This window comes from Misgurnus anguillicaudatus, chromosome 9 (assembly GCF_027580225.2).
Source record: "Misgurnus anguillicaudatus chromosome 9, ASM2758022v2, whole genome shotgun sequence".
In the NCBI taxonomy this organism is placed as follows: domain Eukaryota; kingdom Metazoa; phylum Chordata; class Actinopteri; order Cypriniformes; family Cobitidae; genus Misgurnus; species Misgurnus anguillicaudatus.
In genome coordinates this window covers 27,036,303-27,058,065 of record NC_073345.2, presented here as the reverse complement: position 1 = coordinate 27,058,065, position 21,763 = coordinate 27,036,303, and the positions used below count along the sequence as shown (strand labels likewise).

General features: G+C 36.8%; 1 protein-coding gene across 2 annotated transcripts in view; it reads left to right on the top strand.

Annotated features, from left to right (window-relative positions):
• The first annotated feature begins 1,070 nt into the window (after positions 1-1,070).
• The window catches only part of LOC129424101 (dual specificity testis-specific protein kinase 2), a 32,641-nt gene continuing 11,948 nt past the window's right edge, over positions 1,071-21,763 (top strand). Inside the window, exons 1-6 of one of the 2 annotated variants that reach the window (XM_055180680.2) lie at positions 1,071-1,278; positions 1,735-1,823; positions 14,762-14,952; positions 17,938-18,059; positions 18,490-18,538; positions 19,581-19,730. In XM_055180680.2, the coding sequence (XP_055036655.2) occupies positions 1,793-1,823; positions 14,762-14,952; positions 17,938-18,059; positions 18,490-18,538; positions 19,581-19,730 (543 nt within the window). In that variant the 5' untranslated portion in view covers positions 1,071-1,278; positions 1,735-1,792. The remainder of the gene's footprint in view (positions 1,279-1,734; positions 1,824-14,761; positions 14,953-17,937; positions 18,060-18,489; positions 18,539-19,580; positions 19,731-21,763) is intronic. The other variant, XM_055180679.2, reaches the window with a different exon arrangement.

Genomic DNA, 21,763 nt, shown 5'->3' with positions numbered 1-21,763 from the left:
GGGACAATTTTTATTGTTGATTTAAAGGTGCAGTGTGTAAATTTTTGTGGGATCTAGTGGTGAGGTTGTGCATTGCAACCAACGGCTTTGTCCACTGCTCACCCCTCACTTTTGAAACGCATAGAGAAGCTGCATTAGCTGCCATGTCATCGTCGGAGACAACTTAGTAAAAAAAGTTTGTCCGTTAAGGGCTTCTGTAGAAACATGGCGGCACAAAAGGGCGACTTCCATGTAAGGGGACTTGGTGTATGTAGATAAAAACAGCTCATTCTAAGGTAATAGAAACATAACGGTTTATAAAGAAAAGTCTTTATACACCCCTGATCATATAGTTTTGTATATTATTTTGCATTTCTGTAAAGAGATTCTTCTAAAAAAATGACACACTGCACCTTTAAATGTTCCTGTAACTCAACTGATGGAGCATTGCCTGAGCATCACAAAATTCATGGGTTTGATCCCAGGGAACACATACTGATACAATGTATAGCTTGACTGCACTGTAAATTGCTTAAGGTTAAAATATCTGCCAAATGCATGAAATGTTAATAATATAAAGTTTTTTTTCCATAGAGTAAAGAATGGGGACTGAGAATGACAGTCCATAACATTCTATATAAAGATCTCAAATTGTGTCCCACAGATGAAAGTAGGCCTACATGAGGGCGATTAAGTAATGGTGTAGTAAATTGTTATCTCTTTATACATTTTGGAAATAAATATTTCCCATAATTCCACCAATTTACCAGTAGAGGGCGTTAGATTAACACAAAATAAATGAGGGGTATGTGAATGCTAAATCTTGCTTAAAATGACTGGAATAAAAAAATTAGGACTTTTTTACACATTTTTAATAGCACAATTTCTTGTCTTTTGATGATGTCTTGCAAAAATTAAAAATTAAAATCTGTGGCATTTAGATGGCTGCTTTGCTTCCATTGGCCTGTGAGATTTTTATGCGCAGATATGAGGAGGATATGATGCGCATGAAGGCTGAGGTGCGTTCGACTCGCTATCGCGGTACTTTGATGTCATACGCCGATCAGTCTGCGCAGCCCCGCATACGCACCGTAAAACCTGCGGGTTTCTACGGTAACCGGTAGCGCGCAGGTCACGGGGTGCGAGAATGCGAACGAGAATGCGCAGTGCACTACGCGTCGCCTCTTCATAACAGTGTGGATACTTTGATGTAGGCTACTATCATCATCAACAGCATCAAAGGCTTTTATCGTCGCAGAAGGGTGACAGTTAAAGCCGTTGAAATAAACTAGAGATTTTGTAAGTACACATTTTCTTTTTATTTAATTTCTATTGCTTGTTTTCCTCATTCAATAGTATGTTTACCTTAACGTTATATGTGTGTTTTACCTGACGAAATAACTGATACTGCGCTGTAAAGTGTATATGAAATTATGTTATTAGATTTTTTGTGAGCTTTAGATAACTGAAGCTAAATGTATTCCAATGCAAATTTAATAGATGTAAATTTATTGTTAACTTACATGGAGCATACTTGTTCGATGTTAAAATGAACAGTGCATTTAGTGTGCTTTTGTTTAGTGTGCTTTCTTCAAAAGTAACCCTAAAGCTTATTGTGTAAAAGCTTGAACAAAATAGAAATGTAAAGACCGATGGTTAACCCTTTCTTACTAATCTATTGTTGTATTATAAGATATTATATATTATATAAACTATAGATATTCAGGTTTCATTGGTTCCCTATGTGCTTCATAGTTCACTTGTGTGGTCTTTCCTAGGGGAGTCACTGGAATTGGACCATCGCAACGTCATTATGCATATGAACAGTTTACTAAACCGGTGGAGTAAGTATTCATTTATAGTATGTAAAAAATTGTTTTTAACATACTTGAAGCGTTATAAAGATATTTACTTTAATGTAATGTTTATCTATAGTTTAGAGAATGACTGAGGTGTGTGGATTAATTTGCATGGATAAGTTTGTTCACCGGTCTGCCCAGCGGTTACAGAATGATATCTTGTGATTTTACTGCATAGAGAAATAATCAATGTATTGCACAATATAATGTCAATGGCTGTTGGAGTTTATCTGATTTCAAAATGATCTGATATGCTCACTAATTTATTGCACACATCTACTGTATCAGGTTTATTATTGTGTGCACTTTGTTTCCACATTACATCGGTGTAAAGGTTCTTGAGAGGTCAGAGAGTATGAGGTGAAATGCAGACGCTATATAAGATATTTATATCTGCTGAGGAAACAGACTGCAGGGTTTCTATACCAATAGGTCAGCAAAGATAGACACAGAGCCGGGGAATAAGATGGTATTAAAATACTGTTACAGAATGTTCTCTACTAGGTATTCCTATCATGTACACCCTTTTACAATCACCGTAAGTCAACAAGTTATTAGCCTTATAATGGATAAATTAATTTGGTTATTTTATAGTTGTTATGTTCACACAAAAATGTTAAGCTGAATTTACTGCTTTACATGAAAGTTTACAAACACTGTAAAGAAATATTTGTAATGGTAATGAACCAAATGCCACAAAAGAGCATCTTTTAATATGTGACCCAGTCAAAATCATTTTTGTGAATTACTCTTTTCTACATGAAATCCTCCTAAAGGACATACTGTAAAAATATAACCTTGATATCTTAAATATTCACTGTGTAAGGTCATAAATGTGTAGCTTAATCAATAAGGGAAATCAAACTTTGATTAGATTATGTCAGTCTAGATTTCACTGACAAGGTCACATGTTTGAAAGAAAATTCAAGTAACGGTTTTGATTATTGTATATTGTTGAGTTTATATTTCTTGCCATTTTGTTGTGTCATCATCAGGGCTGCAAATTTGGGGGAACGCAACTATTATTTTATATTGCATTATTAAGCTTGTCACATGCAGTGTCACAGTGGCACTGTATAACTGTATCGCATTCATCTTAGATTTTTCCTCTTATAGAGGGTATGCATTTATGTCACTTTTCCACGTGACCACACCGGAACTCGTCCTATTGAGTGGCAAACGTTCAACAAAATGGCTGGTTGTCATAGCGGCTGCTGCAAAAATGCCAGTAAAACTGACTATTGTCAGCTTAAATTGAATTTAGTTGGACTTGATAGCAGAGGTGGACAATACTTTGTTACATTAGTTACATTTTTCAAGCACCTTTGCTTTATTACGGTATTTGTATTGGGAAAAATTTTACTTCACTACATTCTAAAGCATAGAATATTAAAATTCATTTAATACCTAATTTAAAATTGTGTACATGGATAAAATACAAATACTTGAAAAAATACTTTTAAGTAGAAAGTAAAATACTTAAGTAGTGTGACCCTAGCAACTTGTCAACCCACCTGTGGTCTGTGGACGTTGGCATGAAGTTCATGAACGATCAATTTACTGCTCCTTTCGGTGTTTTTTGGCAGTCTGTAAAACGATAGCTCCGAATTGTTGTTAAATCTGTTAGAACAGTCTATCGCACAACAGCTTTTCCCAATTTAGACGCGTTTTCCATGTGCTTTCGCTGATTTCACAATGTACTCTAATGCTGACGCTCTCTCTTTTGCCACTCAGTGGGCATAACCGCAGTCTTTTTCGCCGAAGATGACATCACATGCATACCCTCTATTTAAAATATCCATGAACTAAATATCCAAATTTTCACACTCTACAAAATTTGTCGTTTGTCCAAAGTTTGTGTGACTTTAACACATAGTCTCACCCCTAACAACATTTAGGCATTAGTTCATAGAGTCTTTACATGCAAAATTATTGAACAAGTTCTCATAATACAGTTCTCATAATTGTGCCGATCAAACATATTTTTTATAAATTTCTATTAGAAGTTTTTTCTAAATCTGTCCTGACTTGGTAAATTGCTCCCAGGTGAATCTTGACTTTCTCTAACAGACAGAAACGTCCCCAGCAAGCCAAAACTGAGATGTTGAAATGACGGCTAACTAAAGACCCAGTATAGTCCGTCTATGAGTAACAAACTTCTACTCTAAATAACCTTGAATTTGGTTACATGTCATTTTTGCCAAAATAACTTGAAGATGTTCGATATTCCAACATGTAAGCAAAGTCAACAGGTGTTCAAGGTGTTTGGTTTCATTTCTTTTACATGTTCTAAAAGTATATGCATTGTCTATTTTTGGGCTATGGTTAGATGCCTATTAGACTTTCACTGGCAGCCCAAATTTAGCCTTGTTTTAGCCAAACATGCTTGCTGGGTCAGGAGGTATAGGAAGACTTCAGTGTAATTCCTACAGCACTGCATGTACAGTTTTCCCTAAAGATATTGTCCTATGTTCACATTTCTACTTTTTTTTTCTTTGGGCTATGCAGTGCTGCCTTTTTCTTTATGTAATTGCAATGAGATGGTCTGTCAATGAATTACAGTACAAACAGTAAAAGCGTGAATGTAAATTTTGTCCAGTCTCTTGCAATCAAACTCCCACATAACTTACTGTACACTAACTATTCTGATGGCACTGACATGTTCATTGACACAGATATTTACTTTTGAGAGATGGACTAAGGATTTTGAGTAAGAGAGTGGCTTTTGCAGGTTATCCATGGTGTTTTGCTATTTGTCCGAATTGTTTTGAGAAATGCACTTGCTGTTTTGCAAATTGTGAATATGATTCGAGAAATGTACCAAAGCGACTGAGAAAAACTGTAATATGTTCCTGTGGCATTCCAAATAAACTGTTACATGTTTAAAAAGTCCTCTAAGGGCTCAGTCACACCAAAAGCGTTTATGGCAGTTGCAGGCGGCTTTTTTGAATGATATTCTATGGGCAGGGCGCGTTTGCGCGCTGTTTATGCGCGCCGAGCGCCTTGCGGTTTTCTGCCGCCTGCCGCGCACGCGTTTTTGAAGGAGCGCTGAGAGCGGAGAAGCGCCTGACGTCATTCGCGTCTTCCATTGTCCAATCGAATGAGGGGAGAGGCGGGCCTTACGTTGTCGTGAGGGAAGTTTACAGTTGCTTTGAAGAACCAGACTCCACTCGCTCACTCTCTCCTGCGTGTTTGTGCACCTCTCACCCTCAAACAAGGTCAGAGCAAGCGCCCTCTTTTTAAAGTTTCTGCTAATATGACCGTTAACAGTAAAAGAGCGCTCACGCTTCAATATTTGATTGACAAGACAGCTGACTCGGTGGTTGCTTAGCAATATGAAAAGCCGCGCCGCACTGCTCTTTTTTTAAAAAAAAGGCAGTGCGTCGCGCCTTGCGTTTGCAAGCGTTTAAAGCGCTTTTGGTGTGACTGCGCTCTAAAACAGTAATACCACACGCGCAAGCATTAGTAAATCGCATTGCGTGAATCATTTAGAACAGGGGTGGGCAACTCCTGGTCCTGAGGGCCAGTGTCCCTGCAGAGTTTATCTCCAACCCTAATCAAACACAGCTGAAAAATCTAATTGAAGTCTTCAGGACTGTTTGGAAATGACATTCAGGTGTGTTCGATTAAGGTTGAAGCTGAACTCTGCAGGACTGTGGCCCTCGATGCCCATGCACCCCTGATTTAGAAGATCTCTTCCCATAAATTTTCAAAATGTAATAGACCACAAACATGAGGATAAAAATCCTAGATTTAACCAGTTTGTCCCTATAGTGTGTGGTGTGCCATGATGTGTCAAAGACAGCACACCGCACGCACGCACGCACACACACACATTCTGGTTTCCATGTTTTGTGGGGACATTCCATAGACGTAATGCATTTTATACCACACAAACTGTATATTCTATTCCCCTAACCTACCCCATTCCCTAACCCCAACCATCACACAAAACTTTCTGATACTTCACATTTTCAATAAACATCATTCTGTTTGATTTATAAGCATGTTTCCTCATGGGGACATCAAACGTCCCCACAAGGTCACAAAAACACTGGTATTCCTATCTTTATGGGGACAATTGGTCCCCACAACGTGATAATTACCAGGTACACACACACACACACACACACCACACACACACAGATTTTCAACCAGAGTCTCGACTGTGAACACAGGAAATCTCACAAAATCTTGCGAGACTTCAGTATAAGCATGGCGGACGATATGTAGGAAGAAATTTCAATGATAGAAAATTCAAGGGAAAAAAGGAAAGGGTTTGGGTGAAGTCACGGAGTTCACTTTGCATCAACTTCACTTTGTGCTGCGCCATGACTGCTTCCGTCTTCCATCATCTCGCTTTCTGATTGGGTATTGTTTTGTTTCATGTGATAATCTCAAGAGTGTGCACGCGTTTTTCCTCGGGGTTCCCCCCACATATGAGGATTTCTGATCGTAAATATTAAACATGTTTCATGGTTTGGACACTCTTAACACACCAAGGGAAAATCTGATAAAATAATCTGTAGAACCATCAAGATAATCGGGACATAGCTATGATTGTTGGAAGGGGGGAAATCGTCCCAAAATTAGCCAGATTAAATTTTGGTGTGTACCCAGCATTAGAAATGCATATGCAGTAAGGTCAGTCACAAAAATAACTAGACCACACCTTTAAAATTATGGTTTGCGCTGGCGCAAGCTTTTAGTAAACCTGGCCCTTGTTTTACTAACTTGCAGAACCACAGGATATACAGTATAGCCAATTACACGGTCCATAGTGTTAAATGATTTGGAAAGGATGTCTGTGATGTCCAACTTGGCAGTAGACTCTCACGGACTGGATTCCTGTTGCCACACCATTGTTCTCTGCCCATCAGTTAGTTAACTGGTATGTTGTTTACTGGAATCCATGTTTGTGCACCTGTAGCTGAAGCTCCCAGTAGAAGTGCAGGGGTCATTTATGCAAGTCTGAACAAAGAGAACAAAGACTTAGATTCATTAGTGGCTCATGACTGTGAGTTAGCTTACAACAGCAGATAAATATGGTGGCATGTAACCTAAAAATGCTAGAAAATGCATTTTCCATTTCCATACAGTAGTATGGTGTGTTTTGTAGATTATGGGATTTGTTTATGAGTCGCGTGCAGTAGATGGAAGATGTGCAGTAGACAAACATGATGATTAATCCACTTTCAGGAATACAGAAAGTCATTTTTCTCCCTGACTATATTTGACAGCCTTGGATTATCGAAATGGTTATTTTGTAATTGAAATCTTTAAAGCTCCCATAACGCACGCTGTTTCTGCTCATCTCATGTTAATCTTGAGTACCTCTATAGTATTACATCCTTCATATCTCCGAAAAGTGTTTAGTTTGATCAGATTTATAAAAGACAGATCAGCTGTACCGACTCTTTCCGTATAAACCCGAACCCCTTGGGGCGTGCCGCTTGGGGAGGGAGTCATGAGCAAGCAACACACAAACCCCCTCTCTGGGATAACTTATGATTCACGATATGTTCGTTTTGTTTATGTTATATGCACTTACGTGCCGATTTCCAGTATAACACAGAATCAAAATCAAATCAAAGCAAAGAACTTTGGGATGATCTTCACAGCTTGTGGCATCTGTGAGAATATATTGCATTGAATATTCCCTTATGAGATTATGATTTGGGATAAAATGTGGCCAAGCTATAATATCAAAGATCAGTTTGAAGCAGACATGCATGATTTACTGATCTCTATCCTCCTCCTCCAGTGTTTTCACACTTTTTCTCTCACATTCACACGCTTCTGAGCTCACGTCATGAAAGCAGAGGGGGATATGACCCAGAGGGCTTCATCTGCTACATGATCAGAAAGAAACTCAATAGATCTGTAAAGTAAAGAATATCCAAAAAGACACACACACAGCATGAGAGCTCTCACCTTACATTGAATTATTTACCACAGGTGGTGTTTAAATGGCCTGTTTTAACCCTTCTGATGTCTAACAGCACACAAGGACAATGTTTTGTAGCTTATGTTAACACAGCAGCAGAATATGATTACATTTCTGTTTATATAGATGATAGATATGAATGAAAGTAAGAGTTATGATGCTTTTTAAAATTTTTAACTATTCATTGAACTTTAAGGGACTTAAAGTTACAATTTTCTAAGCAGATATGGCTAGGAACAATATTCTCATTCTGACGTAATAATCAAGGACTATCATTGCGGAGGCGCAATGATATTACTTAGTGCCTGAAAAATAGACCCCTGCTATAGACCCTTTTACAGCCCACGTGATCAAATGGCCTGCGCGCACATTTAAGTGGTGTTATTCCCCATTGGTTCTAATGTGTTATCAACTCAGAAAGTTTATTAAAACGGTTTCCCAGCATCAAAATGTCTGGTTGATGCATTTGGTTGCACTAATATATGTATATACGTATATATGTATCTGGCCACTTTATATTTGGGCATCTGCTAACATCTTCTATCCACTCCACTATAGTACACAGTAGCTGTGTTAAAAAAGTTGAAAAGTCAACTTTATAAAATAACTTTCTCTGTCTGTGTTGCTTCACTGCTGATTCTTACTATACTTCCATTGCCAAAATGTGCGCGCATACGTTGCCACGTCATCATTGTGTACAAACAGTAAAAGGGTCTATTGAAAGATAATAAGGGGACTATTTTCGGCTGCTGTGTAATATCATATTTTCGGCTTTGAAAATTGCAACTTTTAATTTTCTGTTGGTCTTAGTACGCAATGTAACTATAGAAGAGTTTTAAATAGGAAAAATATTGAAACTCTTTGGTTATTTTTTACGCGATGCTAATGGTCTAACCAGATTCAATGGATTGTGCTAAGCTATGCTAAAAGTGGTACCGCCAGACGCGGAGATTGGCTGAATGGATTCCAAAACGTTAACAATCAAATGTTTAACTCTAGGGGAGCTGGAAAATTAGCATATTTTCAAAAAAGTGGAGTGTCCCTTTAAGTTGGTTTACTTAGGTTTGTGTGATAGACTCTAAACTGTAAAAAAACTTTGCTGCCTTAAAAAATTTTGTTAAATCAACTAAGATTTACAAGTCATGTCAACAGAGATGAGTTGTCATAACTTATAAAATATAGTTGAGAAAAGTCAACTTAATTTTATAAGTCATAACAACAACTAATTTGTTGTTATAAAAACTCATCTCTAGTCAAGATAAATAATAGCAAGTTGAAATGACTTGTAATTCCGAATTGATTCAACAAAAATTTTTAAGGCAGCAAAGTATTTTTTACAGTGTTGTCTAAAGAGGATGTGATATCACATTAAAATGTTTTTATGCATTTCTCAGACATTTTTTTAAAATCCAAAGCTACTTACTGTACAGAGCAGTGAAGCTATACATTTTATCATTGTGTTTTTTCCCACAACCTTTGCAGTGCTAACACTCAATAAGGCTGCGTAATATACCGAAATTATAGAAATATTGCATGTGCTCTTATGGCAATAAGTAATATTTGTAACGAATGAGCGATTTCGTTTTAATACTTCTAAAAGTTACGTATGGTCAAAGTTTTGAGTCAATGCGGATAATGTTGTATGTGGCACTTGGATAATATGGGATATGTGTGCGTGTTAAACAGTGATAGTGGTTATATTTATTTATTTGATTTTGTTCACTGGAAAAAATTATTCAATCAATTTACTTTTTTTAAAGTAAGTGTTTGTAATCAATGTATTTAAGCTACATTTAAACAAAAGTTTTTTGTTTTGTTTTGTTTTTTTATTTAAATGTAGCTTAAATAAGTTGATTGCGACCACTTACCTTAAAAAAAATTTGTAAATTGAATTAATAGTTTTTTTCAGTGTTTGTTTACATTGTTAAAATGTCTATTTTGTTTTATGCAACAGTAAAACATGGCTGTTTACTTTCAGAAGTTGTTGGGATGCTTTTTTCCCCCGCGAAATATGGAACATACTGTATGTTGGTTATATAATTAAATTTAAAAAAAAATTTAAATATTGAGTAGCGCATTATTTAGCATGTCACATTTTTCTTCAACCTGGGTTTTCTAAGCAGACAAAACATTTTCGTTCATCTGGGGGCCATTCCAGTAGGAGCTCTGTATGTGGATCTCTCTCTCTCTCTCTCTCTCTCTCTCTTTCTCCCCAAAGTAGATCAAACGAGTGCTTTGCGTCACACTACATCTGAATCCATTCTACGCTTGCTCCAAAACCTGTGTTTGTTCCTTTTCCATGTCTCATTTACATTAACATACCCTCAGAGGTTGAAAGAGACGTCCGGCCACACAAAACCCCCACAAAATAGCTCAACGTCAATTGAGAACCTGAGTGCCTACATTCACCATTGTCGTTTGCATGCGAGATCAGCACAGCACAGTACAGTACGTCTGGCAAAGCAGGTTTCAGGTGTCACACATAACCCCATCTTCTATGTTACCAGGATGACATTGTTGGTAATCAGTTCACCCATGTGCGTGCATATGGGTGATTGTAAAAGATATCAAATATCAGCCAGTTATGCATTGGCAATTGTCACTTTCTGTTATCGTACCGGGTTTGTGAGTTTCTTATCTCTGCTTGTGTTCTGTATCTTATCTTTTGCGTGTTATTGCATCTGCTCGACTGCCCTTTTTTATCTCTCTGTGCTGTTTACTTTGCATGCTTAATGTTCCCTACATTATAACAGATTTATCTTGTAAAGCTTCAGTCAAGATTTTGGATTGTATTCCATTTCATGTAGATACATCAGCATGCAAGGAACTGCATGGTTGAAAAGATGTATTCAAGGAAATGTTTGTTTGTTCACACCTGCACACGGCACACACGCATTAAAAATCACATGTGCATGAAGGATGAAACGTCTTGATGTTGGGCTTTTGTTAGCATAGGAACACTCCATACTAGTTTTGACTTGTACTTAATTCTGGTAAATTACTGTATTCATATAAATTTATATTTATGTGATATCTATGCTGTTTATGGGCATCTCTGTTGTAAAAAAAATGTTTTTTTTTGTTTGTTTACATTTTATAATAAGCAACAAGCTTAAAACTAAGGCGAAAACAAACTTAATAGGCATATAGGGATTTGTATCTTGTAGACAAACAGCAAAACAGAGCTACAGTATAAACCAGTGATTTCATCTCACCCGGCAAATCTCTCACATAAAAGCTTTACAATGATTACATCTTTCTTTTTATAAATATACAGTACAGTCTGCAAGTTATGTAACCAGCTGTTTATGTTGAGTTGAGACCGATTGCCTCTATGTTCCAGATTTTTCCAATGTGTTTGCATTACATCATCACTGAGATGAGCACTTCTCCATAACAACCAATGTAATGAATGTTAGCATCTATATATGGCCTTTCCACGATTGAAATGAATATCCCAAGACGATTCTTAAGTGGTTTAGTAATTAATTCTGGGTAGGTTTTAAAAAATTTCACATAAATTGGTAAACTCTGAGTTTAAATTTTTATTCGCATATTTAAAAGACCTTTAGCACTGATTTGGGCGAATAACGTTTGTATATGCATATTAATAAACTAGCACATTCAACAGCTGTGCCTGTTTACGAAACTATGTAAATCTGCTCCCGTTGTCCCACAGACCAGAAACATTTTTTTCTGTGACTGTACATGAATTTGATAAGGTACGCATTGAGGCAAACTTTGTTAAAGGAATATTCCATTTTCTTAAAAGAAAAATGCGGATAATTTACTCACCACCATGTCATCCAAAATGTTGATGTCTTTCTTTGTTCAGTTGAGAAGAAATTATGTTTTTTGAGGAAAACATTGCAGGATTTTTCTCATTTTAATGAACTTTAATAGAGCCCAACATTTAATACTTAACTCAACACTTAACAGTTTCAAACGATCCCAAACGAGGCATAAGGGTCTTATCTAGTGAAGCGATTGTCATTTTTGACAAGAAAAATAAAAAATATCCACTTTTAAACCACAACTTCTCGTCCGGTCGTGATGCGCAAGCGTGACCCCGACGTCAAGAGGTCACAGAGGACGAACGCGAAACTCCGCCCCAGTGTTTACAAGTGTTGAGAAAGAGGATCGTTCCTACGTTGTTGTATGTCAAATGATACTAATTTATGTCTTTGTGTCAGTTTTTTGTTTACAATGGTCCGCAAATGTGCGTTTTATATTTGTAACACGTGACCTCCCTACGTCACTACACATTTACGTTAGGTCGCGCTGGACCGGACCTAGACAAAAAGTTGAGGTTTAAAAGAGCATATTCTTTATTTTTCTTGTCAAAAATGACAATCGTTCCGCCAGACAAGACACCCATGCCTCGTCTGGGATCATTTATAGACCTTTGAAACTCTATTGAAAAAAACTGTTAAGTGTTGAGTCAAGTATTAAATGTTGGGCTCTATTAAAGTCCATTAAAATGAGAAAAATCCTGCAATGCCCTCCTCAAAAAACACAATTTCTTCTCGACTGAACAAAGAAAGACATCAACACTCCGGATGACATGGTGGTGAGCAAACCATCTGGATCTTTCCTCCAAGAAAATGGAATATTCCTTTAAGGCACAACATTGTTTTACGCTGTATACTTCTGCCTTTACAATTTAGCCCGGCTAAAGCTGCGTGATATTTTTTTTAATCCAGGGTTAAAAGAGATGCAAAGCCCCTTTCAAAATTACAAATAAAAAACATGTCAACATTTACATTTATTTATTTAGAGTGCCCTTCAGACCCTTTTTAGGCTAAATTTTGGTTGATCGGGGTACAAGAGGTATAAGCATGTCCACTTTCAACCACATTTAATAGTCGAAAACATATTTGACCGGATTGCTTTGTAGCCACAAAAGACCGCCTACTCTACACCTACTGACCTAATGTTTGATGTACCCAGCACAATGTTTTTAATGATGTACTTTTGGATGATGTAATCTCTTGATGCAATAATATGTAATTTAATATAACATCCATGCTCATCCACACTACAAAGACATACAGCATACGTATTTATTTCAAGATGTTTTCTTTGAACATCACCCATCAGAGGAAGTCTAAGGTTTCTTGTATAACAGTATAATTGGAATGTACATGCATGCGTATGCTGAACAGTACACAGCATTACCAGCTGAGCATCATGTGAGACACAAATAACTAAACACCGAAGCTGCCCTGCTTTTGTTTAGACCAAAGTCTAAACATTGACCTCACGTTGTCTCACTTTGTGCAATGAGGTCATTAGGAAGCTCTTAAGAGAAGGATATGTCATGTCTGCTTGGCCTAAATAAAGCCGTATCATTTTCAAAAGACTTACAAATTACAAATAAATAGTACATGTTATATAATGCCATTTTGGACCTGGCATATGGACAACAGGAAATGATGACATGCAAAACACGTATTCTTGTTACAGTAGCTTCTTTTCTTATTTACCATTATTAGGCAAGAGATTTAAAGTGTTTAGATCAAATTTACAGGTTAAAATTGCCCAAACGTGAACTTGATCTGCTGTGTTAAGTATGTGTGAATGAAATCTGTGAATCCATGGTATGAAGCTGTGTGCAGCCTAAATGTCTTCCAGTCAGGCTTTGCTAATTTGCACCCATTTTTTAAAAGTTTTGTTACATTATAAAACAAATGTAACTGAAGAAACTTGTGTGCAGGTTAAAAAATTTGTGGTTTTCCATGCATTTCTCTCTGGGATAATCCACAGTGTGAATGTAACTCTGGTTTAGGGTTAATCAAATAAACAAGACTATATATGACATCATTTTTGTTGACCCTTAATCAGGGTTCCCACAGAAATCCTTGAAAGTTTGTGAATCTGGGGGGAAATAATTCAAGGCCCTGAGAAGTTTTTGAAAATATACATAAATAGATACAGGTCATTGAAAGTGCTTGAATCTATTTTATGCAAGAAGTTTTTTGGGAAAAACATCCATATTATTTCCTGTGTAGTGTAGGATAATATCATAAAAATTCTAGCCTTTTAAGCACACATGCTAAACTGTTTGCTTTAAATGCTTATATCTTCTGTATGCAAATGTTGAGTCATACCAAAATGCATTTTTGCATAGTTGTGTTTTAAACATGAAAATGTCTCTGGTTACGTATGTAACTCTTGTTCCCTGAGAAGGGAACGAGACGCTGCGTCTCCCTTGCCATACTTCCTGCGTCCCTGTAACACCATCTTTGGCAATATTTCAGATAGCGATATATTTCCTGGCTCCCGCGTCACCCTGTCTTTGTGGTTAAGCCTTACTATTGGTTGAATTTGATATACACATTCAGACGCACTTACCCCTGGAGGCATCCCCAAAGTGTCACAGCAGTGACGCAGCGCGAGTTCCCTTAAAAGGGAACTGTAATAATGTATGTTAAAAGGGAACACGATGTAACCTTGCTCTTACTTGAAATGTGTCCCCACATTTAGTCCTTGAATTTGAGGGTATTGGACCTGGAAAGTCCTTGAAAGGTCCTTTAATTTGAAGTTAACTAAGGTGTGGGAGCCCTGATTAATGCAATTACATTTATGCAATTCGACTGACACTTTTATCCAAAGCTACATACAGTGCATCACAAGGGATACACTTTTATCATTGTGTGTGGTCTCTGGGTTTGAACCCATGACCTTTCATGTATTATTAGATGTTGTTGCACAATATCAGTGTTATTTTTGTGTTTTATTTTTTAGGGTGCATTTCATAACAGAATACTTTTGTGTATGCTTGTTATATGTATATTTTTATTGTAGGTTTTATTTGTGTACCTATATTGGATTTTAATTTGTAAAGCACTTTGGGCAACATTGTTGCGCTCAAATGTGTTATATAAATAAATGTTATCATATTTGATAAATAAATATTGGTTGCCTCCACTTTCTCTAAATCTAAGCTTTACCTGTTATGCATGTTTTGTTGTAGATGAGATTTCAAACGTATGTGAGGTGGATGCTCCAGAACCGGTCAGCCCCACGCTGCTCAGCGAGTCCACAGATACGTACTGCCAGACGGACTGCTGGTACAGACTTCGTACCACCGTCCGCAAGCTGGAATTCTGGGAAGACTTTAGCGCAGAGCTCATCGGAACCGGATTCTTCTCTAGAGTCTACAAGGTACTGATTTTCTATCAGTGATAGGGGAGGGAAATACGAATCATGGTTTGTATTCGAACCCATGACTTTGTCACTGTTAACGCAAAGCTTTACCAATTGAGCTACACTTTAAAAAAAAATACTGCAATGCTGCTTTCAAGTTTGATCAAATTCGTTATGCAAGTCAACTATATCTACTATTTTAAGTTTTTGACTGGTATATAGTTGACATAACTTATAAACAAGTTGAAATGATTTAACATAAGTTGACTTAAACCAAAACTTATGTTGATATGAATTAGTTTTTTACAGTGTACAGGAACACTGTATAAATAACTGTTGGGGGTTTTGTTACTTTCTGTTACCTGCCTATTATGTGTTGCCAAAATGCAAAATAATCTTTTCAGACGATCATTAAGTCTGAAAATCACAGCCCTGTTAATCCTTACATAGAACTGTATAGACATGACGTGGTTTATTGTGTTTAAAACATGCTACATCCTGCAAACAATTTTCAACCCAACGAAGAAAAACATGTTTAACATCACGTACAGTCGCCACCCAGTCACGGTTAAATGATCTTGAAAGCCTCAAACAACAAATAATGTGTTAATTTGATAATAGTTTGAAAGTTTGTTGATTTAAGGAACAACATTTTTTTCAACCAGCAGAAAAGTATTCAGACTTAATGCTCTGAAGTATTCTAGCAATGTGCACAAGACTGTTTCTCTAGTGATTTGTAAGCAATTGTGATTTGTTCTTCTGAGCAGTTCAATCATTTTTTGTGTGGAGTTTGGTTACATCAAATTTTTTTTATGGTTTTGGTTTCCATTCTGCTGTTGTGATTGAACGCAGATAACAGTATTTAATAGCGATGCACACGGAAAAAGTGGCACATGCCTCCACCGTGACCATTCTCACACAACAGGCCAAAAAGTATGACATTTTTTCTGTAAAGAACATTGCGTTCTTAAGGAAGACGCATGTTTTGAAGGAACGGGATGCCATTAAGTTCAGTCACCCCTGGGGTAGAAAGAGTGATGCACCAACCCTGTTGTCCTGTGAATGTGTAAAGAAAAACAGGAACTTAGCCCTATTGTTGAAATTGCAGAGAAAACATAGACATTCTGGGATTCAAAATGTGTAAAAAAAAAGATTTATTATTTTTTAAACATTGTTTACATTTACTAGATCACTAATAAAAAGCAAATTTGTGACCCTGTCTATGTTACTTCCTCAGTACAAAGGTCCAGATTTCCTTTCATGCGTTGAAGCACTCAGTGCTCTTAGTATGCAACATCAAATTTTGCTAATGTGCAACCAGATCATACAGGTTTAGAACATGATGTGCTTGTATAAATTCAATACAAGTTTATTTCTAAAACACTTTTCACAATTTTGCATTGTTGAAAAGTGGCTTCACAGCGGCTTTTTGCCATCTCATATGATCTATTAAAGGAATATTCCACTTTCATAAAAATACAATCCTTAAAACATTTATCCCGATAATTTACTCACCCCTATGTCTTCCAAGTTGTTTGCCTTTATTTGTTTAGTCAAGAAGAAATTAAGTTTTTTGAGGAAAACATTGCAGGATTTTTTTCAATTTAATAGACTTTATTGGACCTTAACAGTTTACAGTTTCAATGCAGTTTTAAACTGCGGGTTCAACGCACCTTTAAAGGTGCTGGGTATCGATTTAGATGTCCCAGATCGATTCGATTTCGATTCACATGCTATCGATTCGATTTCGATTCCGATTCGAGACTCGATTTTTATACTCGATTCTCGATTCAATGAATATAGATTGTAGAATATTATAATATATTATAATATAGGCTGAATGAATGATTGACAGGCTCGCCTCTCGCTCCTTGTAACATCGCACAAGGCAAAAAAAAAAAGGGTGGCATCTAGTGGAGAAGAATAGTAATTAGATTAACGCTAATCTTACGTTCAGTGTCTGCGGAAATAAAATTGGGAAAAATTGGTTAGTGGCCTGTGAGAATCGATTTTAAATCTAAAAAAACCTGATTAATCGAAAAATTATTATTTTTTGCCCAGCCCTTATCATTTTCGACAATAAAAATAAGCACTTTTAAAACACTACTTGTTGTTTTGCACTAGCCAGCATAACCTTACATATTGCGTAATGACGTCAAAAGGTCACGCGTCAAATATATGAAGCGCACATTTGCAGACCATTTTAAACAATAAACTGACACAAAGACATTAATTAGTTTCAATCCACATACAACAACGTCGGAATGGTCCTTATTCTCCATCCTTGTAAACACTAGGGCGTAGTTTCGCATACATCATGCATGACCTTTCGATGTGATTATGCAATACATAAGGTTGCGCTGGTGCATCACATGGCTAGTGCAAGACGAGAAGTTTTTATAGAAGTACTTATTTTTTATTTGTCTTGCCGAAAATGACAATCGTTTCACTAGATAAGACCCTTATGCCTCGGTTGGGATCCTTTGAAGCTGCGTTGAAACTGCAATTTTAAACTGCATTGAAACTGTTGAGGTCCAATAAAGTCCTGGAATGTTTTCCTAAAAAAACCAAATTTGTTCTCGACTGAACAAAGAAAGACATCAACATTTTGAATAACATGGGGGTGAGTAAATTATCGGGATTTAAAGTGGAGTATTCCTTTACGGATTCTTTATATTGATGATATGCTTATTGTAATAAAAAGGAATTGTTTTAAGTTAGTAATATATAATAAACTTTATACTAAACATTTTTACTAGTGGTTTCAAGATTTTTGGATGCCACTACACTAAAAACCCAGTGTTGGGTCAAAAAGGGACAAACCCAACCTGTTGAGATGTAATATAACCTATGCTGCGTTGTGTCATATATAAATATTTTCTGGACTATATTAACCCTGTGGCTGGGTTTGTTCCTGTTTTAGCCATCACTGGATTTAAAATAATCCTGCATTTTTTAGTGTATGTTACTGATTGTTAATGTTGTTCTCCGTTGGCTGGTCAGGTGATCCACAGCACTACGAAGAAGGTCATGGTGGTAAAGATCTATAAAAATGATGTGGATCAGGACAGCATTGTGAGGGAGATCAGCCTCCTTCAAAAGCTCTCCCATCCCAACATTGTAAGGTAAGCCGGCTCTGTTCACAAAAAAATCATTCCCACGCTTTCCTGATGCTAAAAGTGATGACTCACAACACAAGATAGAAAAAACAACATACTTTCATCCTAATAATGAATGAAACATCCTAAAGCAAATGTAACCCAAACTATGAATGGTTGTATTTTAGATTGCCACTTTGAATATTAAAATGAAACATCTATATGAACATTTATGCCTACACAATAAAAAAAAGATAAGGTTTTGATAGCGTCACATTGAACCCGTGGCCTTTGTAAACTATTATTTTGTGGTTCATTGTAAGGCAAGCATCACTATTACTGTTGAATATCTTAGGGTTAGTCATTTGGACAAACCAATACCAAATCATCTTTCTGCTTTGAACTTTGCACAATTCTGGTAGCCTGATGAATAAAGTATTGAATTATTTTATCGTAGGTATCTGGGGATCTGCGTGAAGGAGAACAAGCTGTACCCCATTCTTGAGGTGGGTGAAACATTTAGGATTCTTATAACTTAAACTTCCAATACATGCCCAATAAAGCTTATGTGACTCATTACCATATTTGACAAAAGTGAGAATATATGAATTTTTTATAAAAACTTTATTCTCATAGACCATACATGGGCAATATAAGGCCTGGGGGCCGGATCCGGCCCGCATAGTGCTTCAATCCGGCCCCCGCGATGCGCTCACAATTTGTATGAAACTGTCATGGTTGCAGTGTTTCCCATACATTGATTTATCTGTGGTGGGCCGCAAAGAGCTGGTTGGATTAAACAAAGAGTTACTGGGTCGTGGGTCATTACTGGGTCCTGTTTAGTCACTATTTTATAGACAACAGAACAGATAATATGTAAAAATAGCATTCGGTTGTGTTAAAATGCAATATAATGAGACGAAAGAGTAAAACACGACCCAAATGACGTCACATATATGCTAATTGGCGTGTGACGTCATCACCGCCACAGTCTCTCAAAATCCTGTGGGAAACACTGCCTGGTGGTTAATACAAAATAAAATAAAAAAGAAATAATAATAATAAATTATCTTCTCATGTCTTGTGTGTTCGTATGGTGTGTGTGTTATGATTGTTTGCACGTGGGCATATCGCTGTAGTATGAATGACAGTTGAACAATATGCAGGGTAGGAAATTAATCCTTGAAAGTAAATCCAGTTATTCTAATGTTAGAGTAGGCTAGGTCAGACAGGCATAGCAAAAATAAATATCAGGCCTTGAAATAGGCTGACAAAGTCAAAGTAACTGTAGAGCAGCCTTATACATATTTGCATTGAATTATTTTTTACCATTTAATCATGTAACTATGTTTTGTTGCAATTTTCCTAAGTGTGGCCCTCCGCTTACTTTGCCAAAGTCACTGTGGCCCTCGGGCTAAAACTGTTGCCCACCCCTGTCATAGACCAATTCAACATGCTGCAAAATGAATAGCATTTCCAGTATAAATCAGAAAGCTGTCAGTATTCTGATGTTGTATAATCTCATCTCCTCCACTCCTCCACACCCAGTATGTTAGCGGAGGCTGTCTGGAGGAGCTGCTGGCCAGGGCTGACGTCAATCTCTGCTGGAGAGAGAAAATCGAGCTGGCCTGTGATATTAGCCGAGGAATGACCTATCTCCACTACAAGAACATCTACCACAGAGACCTCAACTCCAAGGTCAGGCTGCTTGACAAGAGTCAAGTTTGTTGGGAGAATTAAGGGTTGAGTTGGGCAATTATGCCAATTATATTACGAAATATGATCTAGAAGTATTGAGGCTTCATTATAAGGTGTGTGCCTGACACACCTTCCATTTATCAATAATAACAGACGTATTTAATTACAATAATATAGCCCAATGATCGTTTTTTTATCTGATGTGACGTTATGTTTTGAACATGTTCAAATTGTTGATTTATTGACCAGAGCACCAAATACTTACAGCAAATGCCAAGTGTTGTAGTTGAGTGGGTAGTTAAAGGGATAGTTCACCAAAAAATCACCATCATTTTCTCATTCTCATGTTGTTTCTTTAGTGCATTAAATTTGTTTTGTAATTTAATTTAACATAATTTTGAAAAGATGGTTGCAAATTAGCAAAGCCTGTTTGAAAGCCGTTTAAAGGGACACTCCACTTTAAAAAAAAATCATTTTCCAGCTCCCCTAGAGGTAAATGTTTGATTTTTGGCTTTTTGGAATTCATTCGGCTGATCTCTGGGTCTGGCGCTAACACTTTTAGCATAGCTAGCATAATCCATTGAATCTAATTAGACCATTAGCATCGCGCTCAAAAATAACCAAAGAGTTTTTCCACTTGTACCTGATAAACGGACAAGCGTTGATGTCGAGCTTTGCGACGTGTGTTTAGACTGCTTCAGTAGGTCCAATCTTTACGACTCGTCCATCGTATTGCGTTAATGGAGAGGTACGTCAGTTCTTCCTCGTTTTTTGTCCATTTAATTCATAATTAATGATATTGTGCATTGCAGTGAGGTTGATCTCATTTGTGCCCCTCTGAAAAAATTAAATGCCCGTCATGTAAGGGAACCACCGTGTACTGTATGTAGAAACTACTCATTCTAAGGTAATAAAAACAATACATTTGTTTTTTGTGACATCTCACAAGAGGCTTTGACATGCATGTAATCATTTCTTCCACTTTGCAAAAAATACTGAGGTATCTATTGTATATCACAATTCATCAAAAAATGACTGAGATACAAATTTAGATCAATATCGTCCAGCCATACGCCATACAAGTATTTCTGAGCCATAAACTCAAGAATGTTAGCTATAGACCAGACGACAAAAATTGGTTTAACTCTGAAAAGCAAGTTTCGAGCAGTAAAAAAACAGCCCCAGTGTCTGACAGCTTTAACTGTGGCGGTTGCCAGGTTGCAGTTAACAGCCAGCACAGGACTCTGTATGTTTAAAGAGAGATGCAGAGGTCAGGCCTTTATAATGCTAATGCCCTACTGAACCCAACATTTACCATTGCATAAACTCGAGACCTGCTGTTGCTTTCAGGCTAATCTCTATGTTCCTTTGCTCTCATGCAATGACCTGCTGCCTTTTCAAACATCACTGCATATTTAAATGAGGAGACCTCTATATGACTTCTTATGACAAACTTCATGCATAATACAAAGCTAATTATCACCAGATGTTAGCTGAGGTTGCTAAGGTGTCCTGGGTGGTTGCTGGGATGTGTGTATTTGTTCACTGGTGGAGAATTGCATTAGCAATGCAAAAGGTCATGGGTTTGATCACATACTAATAAAAATGTATGGGTCATTCCACTGAATTGGTGTCATTTGCATGTTGTAACTCGTCAAAATCGAAGTTGATATTTTTCTTTTTTTACACTAAATTTACTTACACATACGTTTTACTTTTCAAAATGAGTATTGGTCAATCTCAGGTAACTCGTTTTTTACATGGTTTCTTAATGGAGGATGGAGGCATTTTGATGAAAGGACTGAAAGTAACAGGACTGAGTTTTAAGCATAGATTTAGCAAATAGATGAAACATAGCTGCAGTAAATATGTGCTAATAGCATAAAGACAGTTCGCAAATTCTAGTGATTTACCAAAATGTTTTATTTTAAAATAATCCAATAACATCAAAGAAAAATATAGGTAACAGGACTGAACATTAAGATTGACATTCACAATATCATAAAATATACTGTAAAGAAATTGAGAAAAGT